Genomic DNA, 21,379 nt, shown 5'->3' on the forward strand with positions numbered 1-21,379 from the left:
ATTTTGTTTTATGTTATTTGTATTGTATATTTTAAAAAGCAAATGAGTTGCTCCTGTATCAATTAAAATATGAAATATACATCCCGACTTACCATCCGTCCTTTTTATGTACGGTAAGTCATGCCTTACTCTAAACATTGACCACTCTCATTCAAGTTATTGAGGCGTGGAAATTTATGTAACGCTGTTTGGCCACCATTTGCCCGATCTCTTTTGAACGGGTTGTTACCAAAAGAGTTATTTTAACATTGTAGCCTATTATAACCATTAGGTTGAGAGGTAACTTGTCTTGTGGGCGCTATATTCCCACGTGATGTGTTGGGTCGGTTATTATTATGGTTATTATTAAAATTGTTTATAATGTCGGTTTTGCTGAAATTGTCTATTCCGTTGTTGAAAAGGTTCAGCGTATTGTCGGTTTTGATGAGTGAAACCGTGTTGGTAAGTTGTTCTATTCTGACGCGGTGGTCTGGTTGTTGGTTGGTCAAAATAGTTTTGTTCGCATTGTCTGGGTTGATGTCTGATATTAACGTGACCTATGTTTATATTCCTGGTCTGATTTGATTCAATCTCTTGTGCTCTCGCTAAGGCATTGGTAAATCCCCAGGATTTAGTGAAAATACGATGTTACCTGCGTGTGGTTTAAACCAGTAACTAATACTCGCAAAGCGTTTTGTCTTGCCCTTTCAGTGAGAAAGCGCTGTGCGCCAATAAACATAATTTTCTCTATTAAATTGTGGTATACACTTGCCTACTTCTAACCCCTCTCCACCTACTATCGCTGGATAAATTGATATGTCCTTATATGGTTCGGACAGTGGAAAGTTGTTGGGGGCAGCAAACGAGAGAGGGGGGGAGAGGTGTTTCCACTAAGGCACCTCTTCTTATCCAGGCGGCAGCGGACGAATTCTCGAGATAGAATCAACGGTGGCGTCTACAGTTCCAGTAAGGTCGAACTACTTAGTGAACACCTTATAGGGCTTCTTCGACATATTCGGAGCCCAGGCCTATAAGGAGCGGTTCATCCGGCTCCCCTTCCTTGGAGTTATACTAAGGATCTGGCCCTCCAGGTTGGGGGTTGTGCCGTCGGGGTGACTTCCTGGCCACGTAAAAGCATCATAGTTTCGAAGCAACAACAAGCCTCGGATACGGACGGATTCACTGTTGACAACCCACGCAAACGAAATAAGGACAACGAACTTCGGATATGCACGTGGAATGTTAGGTCCCTTAACAGACCACGTGCAGCCGAACAATTAGCGGAAGCCCTAAACTGCTGCAAGGCAGATATTACAGCCATCCAAGAAGTGCGATGGGATGGACCGGGTAAACGCAAACTAAAAGACTGCGATATCTACTACGGCGACTGCTACCGAGAACAAAGACAGCGTCTATTTGGGTGTGGATTTGTTGTTGGAACTAGGCTCAGGCAAAAAGTCTTGATTTTCAACAGTGTGAGCGAGCGCATCACGACAATCCGCATCAAGGCTAAATTCGCCAACATAAGCCTAATATGCGCGCATGCCCCAACAGAGGAGAAAGATGAAGACACCAAAGATATGTTCTTCGAGCTCTTGGACAAGACATATGAGCAGTGCCCTGGCTATGACATTAAAATTGTCTTAGGAGATTTTAATGCCAAGCTAGGAAGAGAAGACATCTTTGGTGGCATAATCGGGAGATACAGCCTGCACGACACCACCTCCGACAACGGATTCAGGCTGGTCGATTTCGCTGCGGGGCGAGACGTTCTGGTAGCTAGTACGCAGTTCACGCATCTTAATATCCACAAGGGGACATGGAAATCTCCTGATCAATCAACCGTCAACCAGACTGACCACATTGCGATCGACGCACGACACTTCTCCAGTATCCAGGATATCCGAACATTCCGAGAGGCCAACATTGACTCGGACCACTACCTCGTTGTAGCCAAGGTACGGCTACGGATATCCCGATCCAAGCCAAAACAAGGAAGTACTGTGAGAAGATTCGACGTTAGACGGCTACAATCGCATGAGACTGCCATGTCCTTTTCCGATCGAGTCTCTAGTAACCTCCTAAGGAGTCCTATGCTTCCTGCATTAAGCATTGAAAACCAGTGGCAACATTGCCTTGCAGCCATCAGAGATGCCGCCTCTGAAGTGCTAGGTTTCACACGGCCACCACAGCGAAACCCCTGGTTTGACGACGAATGCCGGCAAGCGCACGCAGCGAAACAAGAGGCATACAAAACGGCGCTGCACAAAAGGACTAGAGCTGCTCGCGAGCTCTACGAGCAGAAGAGGAGAGAGGAACACCGGCTTCTTAGACGGAAAAAAAGAGAGCATGAGAAGCGCGCGATCGAGGAGATAGAGGGATGTCACAACAGGAATGAGGTTCGTAAATTTTACCAAAAGGTAAAAAAAACCTCCCAAGGGTACCAGCCACGAACCGAAGCCTGTAAAGACGATCAAGGGAACATCGTAGTAGAACCACAGTCGATGCTGAGAATATGGAAAGATCACTTCTCCAAATTATATAACGGCGATGACGAACCGAACTCCGCTGTAAGGGAGATAGAATCACTCAACCTCGGCGACGCAGATCAACAATTCCGCCTACCCGACCTTGACGAAGTGAAGATAGCTATATCTAAACTTAAGTCAAACAAAGCTGCTGGAGCTGACGGCATCACCGCCGAACTATTCAAAGCAGCAGGCGATGACTTGGTAGGGAGCATGCACCAACTCATCTGCAAAATTTGGTCGGAAGAAAGCATGCCCGATGAGTGGAATCTCAGCATAGTGTGCCCGATACATAAGAAAGGAGACCCTCTAAACTGCGCCAACTACAGAGGCATCAGTCTCCTTAACATTGCGTATAAGATCCTCTTTGCCGTATTATGTGAACGTCTGAAGCCATTCGTCAACAACCTGATTGGTCCTTATCAGTGTGGCTTCAGACCAGGAAAGTCCACTATCGACCAAATATTCACACTACGGCAGATCTTGGAAAAAACCCAGGAGCTTCAAATCGATACCCACCATCTCTTTATCGATTTTAAAGCCGCGTATGACAGCATCTATAGGGAAGAGCTCTACCGGGCAATGTCTAGTTTTGGCATCCCTGTCAAACTTATCCGTTTGTGCAGAATGACGATGGAGAATGCACGCTGCTCTATCAAGGTCGGAAAAGATCTTACCGATGCATTTGATGTCAAAAAAGGTTTTAGATAAGGCGATGCACTGTCATGCGACTTCTTCAACATCGTTCTGGAAATAATTGTGCAAAACTCAATCGTCAACACTAGAGGCACAATCTTCCAAAGATCCATCCAATTACTCGGATACGCAGATGATATTGACATAATTGGAAGATCAAAGCGTGATGTCAGTGGAGCGTTTTTGAGCATTGCGACGGAAGCGAAGAAGATGGGTTTAGTGGTCAATGAGGGCAAGACCAAGTATATGCTGTCATCAAAAAAGGACACTGAACGACGACGTCTTGGACAAAACGTCACCATGGACAGCTATAACTTTGAGGTAGTTAAGGACTTTGTCTACCTAGGCACCGCTATTAATGCAGACAATGACACCAGCGCTGAAATCAAACGAAGAATAACTCTTGCAAATCGCTGCTTCTTTGGACTAAGAAGGCAATTGAGAAGTAAAGTCCTCTCTCGAGCATGTAAAATCACCATCTATAAGACACTCATCATCCCGGTTCTCATTTATGGCGCTGAGGCCTGGACCCTGTCAAAGAAAGATGAGTGCATCTTAGGATGCTTCGAGAGAAAAATTCTTCGGGCGATTTTTGGTCCCGTACGCATAGATGGAGAATGGAGGAGAAGATATAACGACGAGCTGTACGGGCTGTACAGCGACACTGACCTAGTTAGCAGAATCAAAGTCCAACGGCTTAGATGGCTAGGTCATGTAGAGCGGATGGACATCAACGCTCCAGCCCGGAAGGTCTTCGAATCAAATCCCGAGGGACGGCGCAGTAGAGGAAGACCGCGACTCAGGTGGCGCACCCAGGTGGGAGAGGACCTCAACCAACTTGGCGTGCGAAACTGGAGACAGCTAGCTAGGGACCGAGCTGGCTGGAGACGCTTGTTGGTTGAGGCCCAGGTCCGCCCCGGACTGTAGCGCCACCTTAAGTAAGTAAGTAAGTATATGGTTCGATGGTGTCTCTTGTTGTTAGTGCCGTAAGTTGTCTGTTTAGTCTATTTACCTCTTAGGTTAATTGTTGGTTGGCATCAGCCACTAACCTACTAACTACTGTCGACAATTCTTCTGGCGTCATTATCATATTTATTGACTTCTTTGTTATAATTTTCAACAATTAAAACGGATATTTCTTATTTATTTTATATATATATTATTCTGACAAGGATATTTCCTTTTTTCCTATTGATTTTTATATTTTTTAATTCTTTTAACTACTTTATTGCTTTCCACAAGGAAGCTTTCTTTTTATTTCGTTTTCTATTTATTTCTTTATCTTATTTCTATTCTATGTACATATATTTATTTATTTGTTGTTTTAATCTCTGTTTACTCATTTTATATATACATATATGTATATGTTATTTTTTTACTTCCCTGATCCGTGGTAGTCATTGTCCCGTCTTTTTTTGCTGCAGTCTATTGAGTCGTTCCGTTGTTCCTCTTTGGTGGATTTTAAGTTCTTGTTTCTTTGTCCTCGTGGCTCATGGATACTTCTTGAGTTTCTCCTTCTTTTCCGTAGGCACTTTTCAACTTTGATTCAATTTACGTTTGAGTTATTACTTTAATTTTTCACTGATTTAATTCGCGTTAAGTTATTTATTTTATTACTTTTTTAACAATTTAAAATATTCGCTATGCGTATTTTATTAAAAAAATATAGTTTATATTTAGGTTAATGAATAAAATTCTTTACAAACTAATGGTCTAGTATTAATGTGTGAACAGCTTCGGCGTTGGAATCGATCTGCTTATCCTTGATCAGTTGCATCTCCTCGGGGTTCGCTTTGTGGTCGATATCGGAAGCGTCAGTTATAAAACATCCTTCTTATCTGTTTGCGACTTGGGTTGTAAATATTTTAGTTTTACGACGGTCAGATATTTTATTTTTGTTTATTATAGTTCTTCAATGTTTTATTGCGGTCGGAAACCTCTCCTATCAGTTGGTGTTCGATTCCTGTTTGTCCTGTATATTTACCATGTGTTAACTCTTGAATTCTTTCGTCTCAATAGTGGCTTGTTGCTCAGGTTCGCTCTTGATAAACTCGTATTATTAAATTAATTCTATAAGCAGAGTAGATATTTTTTTTTATAAGATGCACACACTCAAAGGGATAATATAACCCTTATTATATTGACACAGTGTGACACCAGGAAAGGGATAGAGGGTTGAAAGGAGTTGTCGGTGCACATTGGTTTTGAATTCTTGAATTTTGTAATGGCTGGGAAAGACAGAGTGTTGTAAGGCATTATACATTCGCATAGTACGTCTAAAGAACGAATCTCTGTACTTGACAGTACCACCGAAATTGGGCTCGAGGGTATACTGATGAGCATTCTTAGAAGCGCGGGAGTATTACGGTTGAACTATTTAAAAGAAGGGTATTACACGTGGCATGATGGCTAGTGCGTTGGACTATCATGCAAGGGGTCTCTTCCGAGGAATTGACAAATCCTTGAAAAGTAATTCTTCTTATGAAAAAATGCTTTCTCAAAATAGCCGTTCGGATTCGGCCTAAAATTGTAGGTCCCTTCTATTTCTGACAACAGTACTCGCACACAGGAATGGTTGAGAGTTGTAAGTCACTAGGCCCTGGTTCACAACGGACTGTTGCGCCACCTAATTTATTTATTTTATTTAAGGGAAGGAATGCAGTGAAGTAAATAAACTTATGATGATATTATCACGAATCAATTTAATTGCTCTATGTTCAATACTATCCAAGAGGCTTAAGTAAGTTGCAGAAACACCGGCCCAGTTATAGAAGTTATACCCAAGCTTTGGACGGTCAAAAGCCTTGCAGATAACAGAAAGATCAGAGGGGGAGAAAAACTTCTTGCATCGCCTTAAAAACAGACACATCTTACGGCATTTTTAGCGACATCGCGTATGTGCTAGTTCAAAACTAAAGGTAGCTCGCGATTCACATACCGAGAATATCGAGATGTTCAGTCTCCTCAATGCAAGTGCCATTTATCTATAATGGCAACGATATAAGACCATCCTTCACTTTCCCCCTTCTCTCGTACAGTCGCATGGCTTAGCATGTGTATCAAATTGCATTGTGTTTAATAACTAATGCAATTGATACACAGCTACGTCGTCGTTGATAGCAGATTGTTGAAAATAAAAATTTTACTGTTTTGCATTAACAGGGCTGGATTCGATTCTTGTCACTACTAAAGCATAACACTAGTTGTGGCGTGTATCGAATAGCATTCTGTATAACTTGGTGCCATTATTCTTTTCTCACCATGGTCTCGCCATATACACTACGAATGATGTTGCTTATCAGGTTTTGCCACAATATGGTCTCTGCACCAATTCTTTTTTCAATTTTATGTGGTTTAAATTTTACGTGAATTAGCAAATTATTCACTATTGCTTCTTTTATCGAAGCCCAAATCTAGACAGAGTATCAACTTCTCGTGAATTTGATGCTTTGTCTGATTCCATCCAAAGAATTGTTTCGTCCTATCCTCTCACTGAAATCGTTGTTTCGGGCGATTTCAATGTACACAATTCTTCATGGCTTCAACATTCGGGCCAGACAACACCAGAAGGAGTGTGTGCTGAGATCTTCCCTGAGTTAAACCACCTTACTCAGCTGGTCAACGAGCCCACTCGAATATCGGACGTGGTAGGTCGAGCAGAAAACACTCTTGACTTGTTTCTTACCTCTGACCCTGGTAAGTACACTATTAGTGTTCTATCTCCTCTCGACACATCTGACCATTGTGTCATATCAGCAAATTTCTCGTCTAAAAACTCAGCAGTTAAAGAAAGAGCTCCTATGAGAACCGTTTGGCAATACGAGAAAGCCAACTGGGACGATCTCAACAATTACTTCAGGATCTTTAACTGGTCATTATGCTTCCTCGATAGTGACGTTGACGCCAGCGCTGATATGATCACAAGTTTGATTCTCCTGGGAATGAGAACTTTTATCCCAAATAGGGTTAAAAGCATCAGACCTAAGGAAAACGCATGGTTCGATGCGAGCTGTAAAGAGGTTATTAGGGTTAAGAAGCTAAGTTTCCGTTGTTTTAAAGCCAATCCAACTGAGGAAAACCGGAATAAGTTCAAACAAGCCAGGAAGGCCTGCAACGCCCATATTCGACGGACCAAATTTTTACATGACCAACAATTACGGCAAAAAATACTGCAATGTCCCAAAGGCAGTAAAAATTTTGGGTCATTTGTAAAAAATATGAGGAATTCTTGCTCTTCCTCGGTTCCTACGCTCGTTGTGAATGACACTCCATTTGTTAGCTCTTTAGAGAAAGCAAATCTCTTTGCTAGGCAACTCGCCGCCAATTCAACTCTGCCAGTGAGTGTTATGACTCCGCCTGTACTTGAGCGAGTTAATGATTCTATGGGGCAAATCTTTTTTCGCACTCGTACTGTAGCGAGAGTCCTAAAAGATCAAAACATACACAAATCTGCTGGTCCGGATGGTATCTCCGCTATTGTTCTGAAGAGGTGTTCTTCATCGCTGGCAAAACCACTGCGTAAGCTTTTTCATCTGTCCTACTCCTCAGGTCTCGTTCCGAACGGATGGAAAACCGCATTTGTCCAGTCTATTCCCAAAAAAGGCGAATCTTCCTCACCGTCTAATTATCGAAAGATTCCACTTACGTCCATTCTTTCCAAGGTCATGGAAACGCTGAATAATTATCAGCTCAAGAAATATCTTGAAGAACGGAAGCTTCTTAATGACCGACAGTATGGCGTTCGTAGCAATAGGTCCACTGGTGATCTCATGGTTCATCTCACCGAACAGTGGAACAAATCTTTACATAGTTTTGGAGAAAGTAAGATTATTGCACTAGATATTTCAAAAGCATTTGATAGGGTTTGGCATCAGGCTATCTTATCGAAAATGCGTGCTTTCGGTTTGCATGAATCCCTCCTTCATTGGATTAGTTATAACCTTTCGAATCGTTCAATACAAGTTGTAGTGGATGGATTCAAGTTTGAAAACCACAAAATAAATGTTGGTGTGCACCAGGGCTCTGTTCTATCTCCAACACTCTTTCTAATTTTTATTAATGATCTCCTGTCTGCCACATCTAATCCAAACATTGTTTCGCTGACGATAGTACTCTTAGCTTTTCATGTTCGTTTTTAGACTCACATCCCTCTTCTTCGGATGTGGAACTGCAACGACAAAATATGATAAGCTCATTAAATTCCGACCTTAACAGCATTGTACAATGGGAAATAAGAAACCGCGTGGAATTTAATGCTACGAAAACGCAATGCTGTCTTGTATCGTTAAAGCGAAATATACCCCCCTGCCATTACCTATCCATAAATGGCACTTGCATCGAGGAAACTGAACATCACGATATTCTCGGTATGTGTATCACCAACCACCTTTTGTGGAACGATCACATACGCGATGTCGCCAAAAATGCTTCAAGATGTTTGGGTTTTCTAAGGCGATGCAAGAAGTTTTTCTCCCCCTCTGATCTGGCTGTTATTTACAAGACTTATATACGTCCAAAGCTTGAGTATAACTCCCATATCTGAGCTGGTGCTCCTGCAACTTACTTAAGCCTCTTGGATAGTATTGAACGTAGAGCATTTAGATTGATTGGTGATATTACAATCATAAGATCATTTACGTCACTTGAACATCGTCGAAATGTTTCTTGTCTCACCCTGTTTTACCGTTATTTTAATGGTTTATGCTCTAGAGAAATAGCCAGCTGCATTCCTCCCCTTAAACAGTTCAACCGTAATACTCGCGCTTCTAGGAATGCTCATCAATATACCCTCGAGCCCATCTTCGGTCGTACTTTCAAGTACAGAGATTCGTTCTTTAGCCGTACTATGCGAATGTGGAATGATTGCCACACTCTGTCTTTCCCAGCTATTGCAATATTCAGGAATTCAAAACCGATGTGCGCCGACATCTCCTTTCATGATTGATGCCAAACCTTATAAAATGCTTTTGAAATATCAAGTGCAAAATCTTAATTTCTCCAAAACGCTGTAAAGATTTACTCCACTGTTCAGTAAAATGAACGATGAGATCACCAGTGAATCTATTCCTACGAAAGCCATACTGTTGGTCATTAAGAAACTTTCGAACTTCGAGATATTTCCTGGGCTGATAATATATCAGCATTCCCATGACCTTGGAAAGAAGGGACGAAAGTGCAATCGGTCGATAATTAGAGAAAGATTCGCATTTTTTGGAAATAGGCTGGACAATTGTAGTTTCTCCTTCGCTTGGAACGAGACCTGAGGAGTAGGACAGATGAAAAAGCTTACGCAGTGGTTTTGCAGTGTTGAAGAAAAACTCTTCAGAACAATAGCGGGGATACCATCCGGACCAGCAGATTTATGTATGTTAAGATCTTTTAGGACTCTCGCCACAATGCAAGCGCAAAAGTTCTCATTCCCAATAGAATTAAACTTGTGATCATATCCTTTAAAGATCCTTAAATGATTATTGAGACCGCACCAGTTGGTTTTCTTGTGTTGCCAAACGGTTCTCTTAGGAGCTCTTTCTTTAACTGGAGATTTTTAACACAAGAAATTTGCTGATATGAAAAAATAATCAGATGTGCCTAGAGGAGATAGAACACTAATAGTGTACTTACCAGGGTCAGAGGTAAGAAACAAGTCAAGAGTGTTTTCTGCTCAAACAAATGGAAAAAGGGATGTTGGGGGAAATTAATGTTCTTTTTTGTTGAAAATTACTGCAAATGCTGTTTGGTCAAAAGACATAGACTAAGCTTGAAAATTTAAGTGTGTATTTTCAAAAGTGCATATTTTTGAGAACTTTAATTCTAAAGTTCATACAAAAATATGTAGCTTTTGGCAAGCAAAGGAACATGTACTGTACATCATTAATAATTGTCCCTAAGATGTCATGAAAGCATCGTCCTAACACGTCCGATATTTGAGGGGGTCGTTGACCTAAACCCAGGGCCGGACAAAGCATATCAACAAGATGTGGAAATGCACAGGGCGCAGAAATCTGGGGGCGCATTGCATGAAAATGTAATCTGATCTTGCGAAAACAAATATGTACTACTATTTGCCAACCACAAACATTCTCAAAAAACATCCATCACAACTGTCCTTAGTTATTTCTTGTGCAATAATTAACATCACTTTCATTGTTGCATTCAATATAATTGCTGTACTAAAAATCCTACCTACCAAATATTTTACCCTGTTCGTACAAGAGCAATTTTGTTTCATGAACACTGTGTCCCAAAATTAACACAGAGAGTATGACGAAGCAAAATTCTTATTCATATTGAATTGTATGGGCTAGAACGTGCAGGTTTTGTATCACGCACCGTATCTGAATGTGAGTTCTCATCTACAAAAAAAAAGCGAAATTGCCTCCGAAAAAAGAAAGAAAAAAGAAATACTTCAGATCAAAGACACTCCATATATGTATACATATATATATATGAAGTTTTTTGTTGTTGTTTTTTTGTAGATGAGAACTCACATTGGCTTAAAATAACCAAGGCTAGAAATTTCAAAATTGGTTTTATGAAAAAAAATTGCAAGCTAAAATGATGACTTTTAGCTTATACTGTTTTAAAACTTGTATATTAATAAACTTTGAACGGGCTGTGCACAGATTTTATACTTTATTAGAAATATTTTTTTAAATATCTTATAAAAAGAAACCATGAACTCGGAAACGTTTTTCTAAGTTTGATAAAATCAACAAGAACAAAACAAAGAACATAATTTTAGCTTTGATTTATAACAACGGTCCATTGTGTATCTATATTAAATAAGCAATAATGAAAAAAATACACATAAAATCTTCTACAATGAAAAAACGTCAAATCATGTCCGTGAACGTTCCGTTTCGGAAACGTTCACGAAATGACGATTTCAAATAAGAGCGCCCTTTGATTATACGACGGCCATCTTAAATGCAATCTGACTTTGTCAATAGGAACATATTTGTTATTTCGAGTCGTAAAAAAGAAATTCATCAATAATTAAATGTAATAAATACGTTCCGGCAATGACGGACTATTGATGTACGCTCAACGAATAATGAATAGAAAGGTACTTAACATTTTAATTATAATTTATTTGACGAAAAATACTCTGACAGCCGGCTTTGTTAAAATTACTTAAAATTATTTTTGACTGATTATCGATATGTTCACTGAAATGAGTTGTGCGGTATTGGCCAAACTATTTTTGCATTTTTAAAGTTAAAAATAAATAATCTTTTAGTATCCTCTCTAAAACTTCATTTTGTATAAAAAAATACGGTGTATCCAGTAATGACCAGGGTTAAATACCTAAATTTGTCAATTATATTTAGGACTTGTTATTGAAGATTTTTAATTAGGACGCGTTCCTGAAATGATTTGCTATGCGTGTATATTGATTTCATTTAAAATTCACCTTATTAATAAATTAAATTGTTTGATGGACAAACAAAACAGGTTAGTTTTAGTATTTTATTCATATTTTTGTTCAAGGGAGAAAAAGGTCTTATGCTGATGAATGTCCTGAAACTATATTAGACCCGAAGCAAAGATTTAAAGTAGATTTTTTTTTTTCAAAATACTTGATCAAGCCCTTTAATCAATTACAGAAAGGTTTGAACAGTTTTTCATTTTTAAGTATTTGAAGAATGTTTTAGCATTAGGTAGTTTTAAAGATTTAGATGGAGAAGAATTGTTTCAAGAGTTAACCATAATATATCCGCTTGTTACAGCACAAAGCTCAAGATTAGATGTGCTAAATTTTATTTTTAGTTCAAACCTTGAAGATTTTGCTCCGAAAATAGGAATTGCTCTCCAAATCGTTAATAACATCCCGGTCACGGTAGCTTCAGGAGAACGTAGTTTTTCTAAACTTAAAATTATCTTAGGCTTATCTATAATGTCAATTGAAAAGGAACTATTAAATTCTTTCGACTTTGATGATCTCATTTCTGAATTTAAGTTTAAAGGTTTCCCCTCTGCTCATTTCTTCGCTGCGCTTAAGTTTATAGTTTAGACCTAATGAGGATACCTCAATAAAAAAAGTTTAAAGTCTACCTCCTGGCTAATGTGGGAAAGGCCTACGCGTGTCTATCAGTTTATGTGTGAATATTTAAAAAAGGGGCGCTTTCTACAAATCTTGCACAGGGTGCAGGTTTGGCTGGGGCTGGCCCTGCGTAAACCTAACAAAAAAATGGTATAAATTTACTTTCTACTCAAATATCTTTTCAAAAACTAAAAATATTTACTTCAAACTAATTTTATCTCACATAATATAATATTCAGTAATTTTTTTTATAAAAAATCCAACATTTAGTTTTATCATAGAAATGAAAATTTACAAAAAATATTAGGCAAAATTGGGAAAATGTATGTCCGTTTCTCGATATCTCGTATATAATAGATGATATTGACTTCAAATTAATTGCATTCATAAAATTTGTATTTGTTTATACAGTGTGTCTCATAAGTAATAGTCCAAACTTTATACAATAAATGGTCAAGTCATTACCTACCAGAGTTTTTTAACTTGTCTATACCGCATCCCAACGGTTTTTGAGCAGCGGTTGTTTCAATGAATTTTCAAAAACACCTACTTTTAGTCTGTTTTTCAATTACCCTGTCTACAAAAAAATTTTGTTTTTTTACTATATGTTAATATTTTACGATTCTGAATAAACATTCATTATTTGTGCATTTAAATTTTCGGCACTGTTTTGTAAAACATTAATAGTTAAAATCATATTTTTATCAAACTTAATTTTGTACATCGAACTTTAAAATAGAGACATCTTGTTTCCAATTCATTTGATATAATATGCACAATTGGCAGAAAGAAAATCCACATTTAATACGAGAAGGATGATCTCAATACCAATTTAAAATTAATTTGTGGTATGGAATTTTAAATGGGCAAATCATAAGACCTTTGAATTGCCCGACACAAACTAGTGAAAATCATTTAGAATTTTTGGAAAACGGAATCTGTTTATTATTAGATGATATTCCTCTCGTCCTGCTCCAGGCCATGTGATTTTAGCAAGATGGATGTCCAGCCCATTATGGAAGAAATGTCAGAAGTTTTTTGGATAGAACTTTCTCCGAGCGATGGATCGATCGGTCGTGGTGGAACAACAACATGGACTTGAATCCATTAGATTTTTGTATTGGGTTTGGCTAAAAGTGAAAGTTTTTGCCCAGCCAATACGCAGTGTTATTGAACTTAGACAGAAAATTGAAACTGCGGCCGAGGAAATAAGAAGATTAGGACACGCTAGACGTTTGAAACGACAGTTTTTAAAACGTTGTAGAATATGTTTAAACCTTCAGTTTTAAGTTGAATTTGAACGACTACTTTGAAAATGCACTTTTCGTATTTAAAATTGTTCTTTTAGGATTTGTCGATTCGCCGCAAAAGACAATACCCGTAAAAAAATTGGTAAGGAATTGGACCCAGACCATGGGTACTACAATAGTTTTTATTGCAAAACTAATATTGATAGATTTTTGGGTGAGCCCTATAAGAAAGAACTTAGCTAAATATCTCCGCTTACATATTACTTTTGTAAATACCAAATAGAATCGTGTTCTGTAAAAAATTTTAAGTTATTTTCTTAAATTATTTCTTCTTTATGAAATGAATAAAAAACTGCACTATTATAGATTAACAACTTCATTGGTTTAAAAACGGCGATAATGCAAACAGCCATATTACTTCCGGTTTAAATAATAAAAGCGTTAGCACAAGTACTGGACGTAGTAGTAGTCGTTAAGAAACGCTGCCTGATATATGATAAGGAAAGACATCGCCATTATTGCTTGCACTAAACTTAACACATCACATGATGAGACTAATTAAATGAAATTAAAACAATATGTCTCTAGTCACGTAATAACAAATTTTAACAGAAACGCATTTTTTTCTATTTATATATGTTTTTTTGTTTAATCGTGACTTATTAAATTGAAATGCTTATAACTTTTGAACCAAAGCTAGCTTTGTAATGTTTTTTAGTTTTTTGAAAAGCTAAAAAATCAATAAAATTCGTAAAAACAATAACCAGTTTTGTTTAATATGATTTTTTTGTAAAAAATTTTGTTCAATGTAAAAAATTAAGTTTGATAAAAATATGATTTTAACTATTAATATTCTAAAAATAGTGCCGAAAATTCAAATTTTTAAATGCACAATATTGAATGTTTATTCAGAATTGTAAAATATTATTAAATAGTAAAAACAAAAATTGTTTGCGGACAGGGTGATTGAAAAACCGAATAAAAGTAGGTGTTTATGAAAATTTCATCAATACAATTTCTACTCGAAAACCGTTGGGATGTGGTATAGACAAGTTACCAAATTCTGGTAGGTCATATACAGTTTGGGCTATTACTTATGGAACACACTGTATAAAAAATAAAAACATTTAAGAAATGCTATTTAAATTGGTAAAAAATGGTTTTCGACTTAAAGTCTCATTGAGATAAATAGACTTTGAAATCAAACTATTTCATTTTATGATTTTTTTTTTATATTTGTAATAATTCGACTTGCAATTTTTATATTTCTTTTTAACTTAGAAACTTTATTATGTACATTTATCATGTAATAGTTGAATATTTATGATAAACTAAGTGTGTTATGGTTCACACTGTCTGCGAAGACGAGGCAAGTATCGAGCGAGGAGCAATATTCGTCACTTGATACGTGGCACAAACATTGTAAATAAAAAACACACTACCGCACATAATTTGATGAGTTTGGTTACAAGTCATGCAACTCTTTAACTTTTTCGGAAAACAAAAAATCATATAGCTTAGAATAGTATTATTCACAATTTAATATTTTTTGCATTTTATTTTAGGTCCATGGGAATGTAGAAGAACGATTATCATCACAAGGATATGACAGTGAAGGAGAAGAATCAAGTTCGTCAAGTATTATTACAGGAGGTGCACAAACTCCACCTTTGAATAAGTTACCAGAAACAGGCGTCAAACTTTCACCAATATTGATTAAGACCGAATTTAATGAATTGGGTCTAAAGGTCATTGCGAACAGTGCAAGTAGAAATAGCGAGTTAAAATCACCCGGCTCTTTTATTTCCACATCATATTTGCCTTCTGAACTGGGAACAACATCTGTGCATATTAATTCACCAGTTAGAACAGCTTCAAGCCCAGCTTCAATTTCGGTATCTGGAAATCACAGTCATCATCTCTTGTATCACCCATCGCCGCATCACCCCACGTCTGAATGGTACCCCACGACCACTCCTGTACCAGCTGAACCGCCAAACTACACACTAAATACTTTTGGACCTCTGCACCATCATCATCTTGTGCATTCAGGAGCAGCTACTGCATATTAATGAAGTTTTTGATAGCAAAATTATACTTTTAAATGAACCAATAAAAGTAAAATATAGATTTTAATCTTAAACAATCTTACATACAAAATTGCTAAACTAAAAATCATGAAAATGTCAAATCTAGAATCTCGAAGACAAACATTTTTAAAGGTAAATCTCGAAATATAACAAGCTAGACAAAAAATCTCCTCAACGTAAATTACATATTGATGGCAATATTAGATCACAAACGACTTCAATTGCTAATAAGTTTCTTGAACTACAATAGGTCTATTTTGAAATAAAAAATAAATAACGAATAATATAAAAGCTCTCTATTTATTGAAGTTTCAAAATGAATATATACAAAAAAACAGTAATTAAAAATAGATTTTTGATTTGCTTAATTATTTCTTAATGACCGTATGAAACTAGTACGAGTAAATGCACATTGAGCGTTAAAAGTAAGTGTTCAGAACAAGTTGTTTTCATGTCATGGATATCCAAACTAAAAATTTGTAAAATTGAATGCATTAAACAAAAGTATTATTAATTCCATATATATTTACAATAGCTCCTGCAACTAATCGGACACATGGAATATAAGTATCGGCGATGTATTTTCTATAAGACCATATGAAGATTAAATTCGTTTCCAATTCTTTACTTCATGAAAAAATATATTTTGTTCTCATAAGAGACACCACAAATAAATCAAACGTAGGATTTTTAATAATAAATTGTTTTTAACATAAGCTTCCGATTCCTCAAGTACCCGTGGCATGATGGTTAGTGCGTTTGACTCTCATGCCATAGGTTTTGGCTTCGATCCCTGCCTATGCCATCTAAAATCTTTTCACGGGTACTGCTTCTTGCGAGGCATTGACAAATTCTCCAAGCGTAACTGTTGTCATGAAAAAGTGCTTTCTCATATTAGGCGTTCGGATTGGGCATATAAACTGTAGGTCCCCTTCATTCCTGGCAACATTACTCGCACACAGGAATGGTTGAGAGTTGTAATTCACTCATTCATTTTTTTTCCGATTCCTCACCAATGACTGGTGGGGCTGAACGTAGAATTGAGACTGGGTGATTTTTAAGTGCGTTGAACTGCTTTTCCAGAGGTATTGGATTCAATCCCTATTTGTGTCAACACTATATTTATAATAGTAAAACTGCAATTACAACAGTTTTTATTGTGGTACTTCTATATATATGATATAATATGTACAACGGATGTTCAAATGGTAGACATGTGCATTCAAGAGGACACAAGCCAAGTCCACAGGTTTTTCTCAAAACCCACCTCTGTCTATCAACTCCAGGCGGCAGCAGACGAATCCCCGAGATGGAATCAACGGTGGCGTCTACAGTTCCAGTAAGGTTGAATTACTTAGTGAACACCTTATAGGGCTTCTCGGACTTATTCGGAGCCCAGCCCTATAAGGAGTGGTTTAATCAGGCTGCCCATCCTTAGAGTTATAGACTGCTATAAAGCAGACAGCACCGCATTCCAGGAAATACGATGGGATGGGCCGGGCAAAAAGAGGATGAAAAACTGCGATATTTACTATGGTGACTGCTACCACGAAAACTAACAGCGCTCATTTGGATGCGGCTTTGTCATCGGAGCCAGACTTGTTCAAGAAGGATTGAGCTATAGATGCATCAATGAGTGCCTCATGATCACACGCATCAAGGCTAAATTCGGCAACATTAGGCTGATATGCGCGTACGCCCCCACAGAAGAGAAAGACTACAACACCAAAGATATGTTCTTCGAGCTCTTAGACAAAACATATGAAAAGTGTCCTAGCTACGATATTAACATTGTCCTGGGTGATTTTAATGCCAAGCTAGGAAGGCAAGACATCTTTGGTGGAATAGTCGGGCAGAAAAGCCTGCACAACAACACTTCCGACAACGAATTCATGCTCATAGATTTTCCTGAGGGGTGAAACGTCATGGTAGTCAGTACGCTTTTTCGCACCTCTACATCCAGAAAGAAACTTATAATTCTCCAGATCAATCTACCGTCAACCAGATTGACCATATTGCAATTGACGCCAGACACATTCCTTTTCCGACCGAGTAACAAGCAACCTCTCTCGAAGTTCTATTCCGCCAACACAATGTATTGAAAACCAGTGGAAACATTGCCAACAGGCACGCAAAGCGGCGCTGCATAAAAGGACGAGACCTGCTCATGAGCTCTATGAGCAGAAGAGGCGAGAGGAACACCGGCTTCTCGGAAGGAAAAAGAGAAAGATGCTGAGAGGTTTAAAAGCAGGAATGAAGTTCGAAAGTTTTATGCACAGGTGAAACGAAATTTACAAGTACGTAAACCTAGAACCGAAGGCTGCAAGGACGAAAGTGGAAACATCATAGTGGAACCGCAGTCAATCCTGAGGATATGAAAGGACCACTTCTGCAGACTGTATAACGGCGACGCTAAACCGAATTCCGCTGTCAGGCAGGATAATCGATTCAACATAGCGGATGGCTTGAATGCCGAGCTCTTTAGAGCAGCTGGAGATAAGTTGGTTAGGAGCACGCACCAACTTATCTGTAAGATATGGTCGGAAGAAAGCATCCCCGATGAATGGAACCTCAGTATTGTTTTCACGATTCTGAAAAAGGGAGACCCTCTAAACTGCACCAACTATATAGGAATCAGTCTACTAAACATCGCCTGTAAAATATTTTCTGCCGTAATATGTGAACGTCTTAAGCCCATCGCCAACAACCTGATAGATTATTATCAGTATGGTTTTAGACCAGTAAAGTCCACAGTCGATCAAATATTCACATTACGGCAGATCCTGGAAAAATCGAAGAACACCAAATCGACATCCACCATCTTTTCATCGATTTCAAGGCCGCATATGACAGCATATACAGGGACTAGCTGTATAAAGCCATGTCTAGTTTTTGCAGGATGGCCATGGAGAATTCACGTTGCTCCAAAAAGGTTGGAAACAACTTAACAGAACCTTTCGATGTCAAAAAAGGTTTTAGACAAGGTGATGCGCTGTCATGCGATTTTTTTAACATCGTACTACGAGGGCAAAACAAAGTACATGCTGTCGTCAAGAAAGGACATACAACTTCAACGTCTTGGTCAAATAGGGACCATTTATAGACGTTACTTTGAGGTAGTCAAGGACTTCGTCTACCTAGGCTCCGCTGTGAACCCAGAAAACTACACCAGCGCTGAGATCAAACGCAGAATAACTCTTGCTAACCGCTTTTTCTTTGGACTACGAAATCAATTGAGTGGTAAAGTCCTCTCTCGAGGGACCAAAGTGTTACTAAATAAGACCCTCATTATCCCCGTCCTGCTATACTGTGCAAAAGCATGGACTATGACAAAAGCGGATGCAAGCGCCTTGGGTCGGTTCGAGAGAAAAGTTCTTCGTGTGATCTATCCCGTATCCCGTATGCATCGAAGGCAGGTGGAAGAGAAAATGGAACGACGAGCTGTACAACTACGTAGACTTAGCCAGAAGGATAAAAGTCCAACGCCTAAGATGGCTTTTTTTACGTAGAGCGCATGGAAACCAATGTTCTGGCCCGGAAAGTCTACTAATTCACACCCACAGGACGGATCAGATGGCGCGCACAAGTGGAAAGTGACCTCACCCAACTTGGAGCGTGAAACTGGAGACATCTAGCTAGGGACCGAGCTAGATGGAGAAGTTTGTTGGTTGAGGCCCTACTTCAAACAGGACTGTAGAGCCACCTTAAGTAAGTAATGTGTTTAACGTTATTTTTATATACCATTTCTTGTAATATTTTTTATTACTAATTTAATTCATATGTACATCTTATATCATCATATATTATTTCATTAGTTTTATACAAAGTTTTATTATACAATATATGATTATACTAGCTTTTTACCTGCGGCTTTTCGCCCGCAGTGGAGAAATTAAATAAGTATGAGAGATAAAGGGTAAGGGTATGATAATAGAAATGAGTAAATATAATAGCTAAATTTTATTGCTTGGCTGAGATCAACAATTTTTAAAAAATTACTACAGACAATGAAGTTTCAACACCTTAATATATGCTTATTGAAATGCAACAACAAATGTTAAAATATATTCCACCGTAACAAAAATAAATAATTCTGAATTCTAATAGGCCCCATACACTACACATGCCTGCATGCGCAAGCACAAAAATGCGCAAACACTCTTTCCCCATACACTACGCATGCAAACTGTACAATATTCAGTTATGTGTTCACCGCTGAACAGCAAACTTTAAAAAATGTCAAGCTCCGACACCGCTGCTGCGGCAATTTTGATTGCTTTAGCCCTTGACTGAGCAAATGTAGCACACACACCCCACATGCTTGCATGCACAAGCAAGAAATTATCAAAATTTTTTGATATTGCTCATGCCGCTTGCACCAACACACAGTTCACACCATACACTGGCAGTTTGCATGCGCAAGAACTGTATGCGCATGCAGGCATGTGTAGTGTATGGGCCCTATAAAGAAAGAAGAGTCCACCACTGCCGGAGTCTATTTTACGTAAAACTTGATGGAAAACATTTTTTTCTCTTGAAGTAATTGAGGGACTAATTCTGCCACTTGATGTTGCAGTACTCATCCACATTGTCTCTTCGAGGGCTGGACATTCCAAAATCATCAAATTTTTTTCCAACCATCGTAAAAACCTTGTTTTCGATTATAATTTGCGTTTTATTGTCTGTGTGTACTTGCTGCAGTTGATGTAAAATATCTTCAGCAGTATTCAGGGTTGAAACTTCATTACTATGATGCTAGATGATGCTAGATGGCGTTGAAGTAGCTAAATTTGACGATATTTTGACAAACAATTTTCTTATTTTTCGTAAATTGTTTTTATTTTTTTTAATAAAAAGTATCCTTTGTTACTTCTAATACCTTTAAGAGTTTATGTGCAAAGTTTCATGGTGATCGGTTAAGTAGTTTTTGCGTGAAAGCTTAACAAACAAACTTACATTCGCATTTATAATATTATTATTAGTATTAATATGATATGATTTCAATATATTAATTTCGAATCCCTAGTGATTTGGAACTGGTGTAATCATTATAGTTACATATTCATAAGTAAGTACTGGTATTTTTAAAACAAATGCTAAATTGTTCTTTCTTGCTAATGAGCTTCTTTCTATGTGCCCTAATTTTCAATAGATAAATCTTTGTATTTCTAACTTTGTTTATGTAACTTTTCTATTTTGTTTTTCAATAACATTATATCTGCATTGATTTGTTATGATAATATGCTTTAAGCTAAGCTTTCTTCTTTTATGTCTGTGGAATTGATACAACTCCTTAACACATACACTTGTCACGTGGATATGGACAAGCTTTTTTCGTGTTTTATTTGCCGATATTTCTTAAACCTTTGGGATTTTTGGAAAAAACAAACATTTGGAATTAATGAGGTATGTATCCTGTTTAAATTGCAAATAAACATTTTGAATTAAGTTAATAAATACAATGTTTTCGTAAGCTTTTCCGAGAAGGTCATAAGAAGTAACTGTTTTTTTTGTGTCACTTGAATAGGGACAAGATCTAAATTTACCTATTAGAGTGTTTTAAAGCAGATACAAGGATACTCTGATTATTTGGGATCTGAGAACGAGTATTAATTTGTTAGAATCAAGAAGTATGGCTAGAGGTAGGAGTCTAACCAAGGAGAAAATAGGCCAAATTTGAGCTTAACTGGATCTTGGCAAACCGCACGTTAGAAGAAGTTAAAATTTTGTTTACAACTACATCAAGGACCCAGATATATATGGAAAAAACCACAAAGGAAGAGTAAAGGAAGT

General features: G+C 37.8%; 1 protein-coding gene across 1 annotated transcript in view; it reads left to right on the forward strand.

Moving 5' to 3' along the window:
* LOC129953805 (pair-rule protein odd-paired) overlaps positions 1-15,872 on the forward strand; it is a 170,844-nt gene extending 154,972 nt beyond the window's left edge. Inside the window, exon 3 of the mRNA XM_056067269.1 lies at positions 15,062-15,872. Within this exon, the coding sequence (XP_055923244.1) occupies positions 15,062-15,568 (507 nt within the window). The 3' untranslated portion in view covers positions 15,569-15,872. The remainder of the gene's footprint in view (positions 1-15,061) is intronic.
* The last annotated feature ends 5,507 nt before the right edge of the window (positions 15,873-21,379 follow it).

The sequence above is a fragment of the Eupeodes corollae genome, chromosome 1 (assembly GCF_945859685.1).
Source record: "Eupeodes corollae chromosome 1, idEupCoro1.1, whole genome shotgun sequence".
Classification (NCBI taxonomy): Eukaryota; Metazoa; Arthropoda; class Insecta; order Diptera; family Syrphidae; genus Eupeodes; species Eupeodes corollae.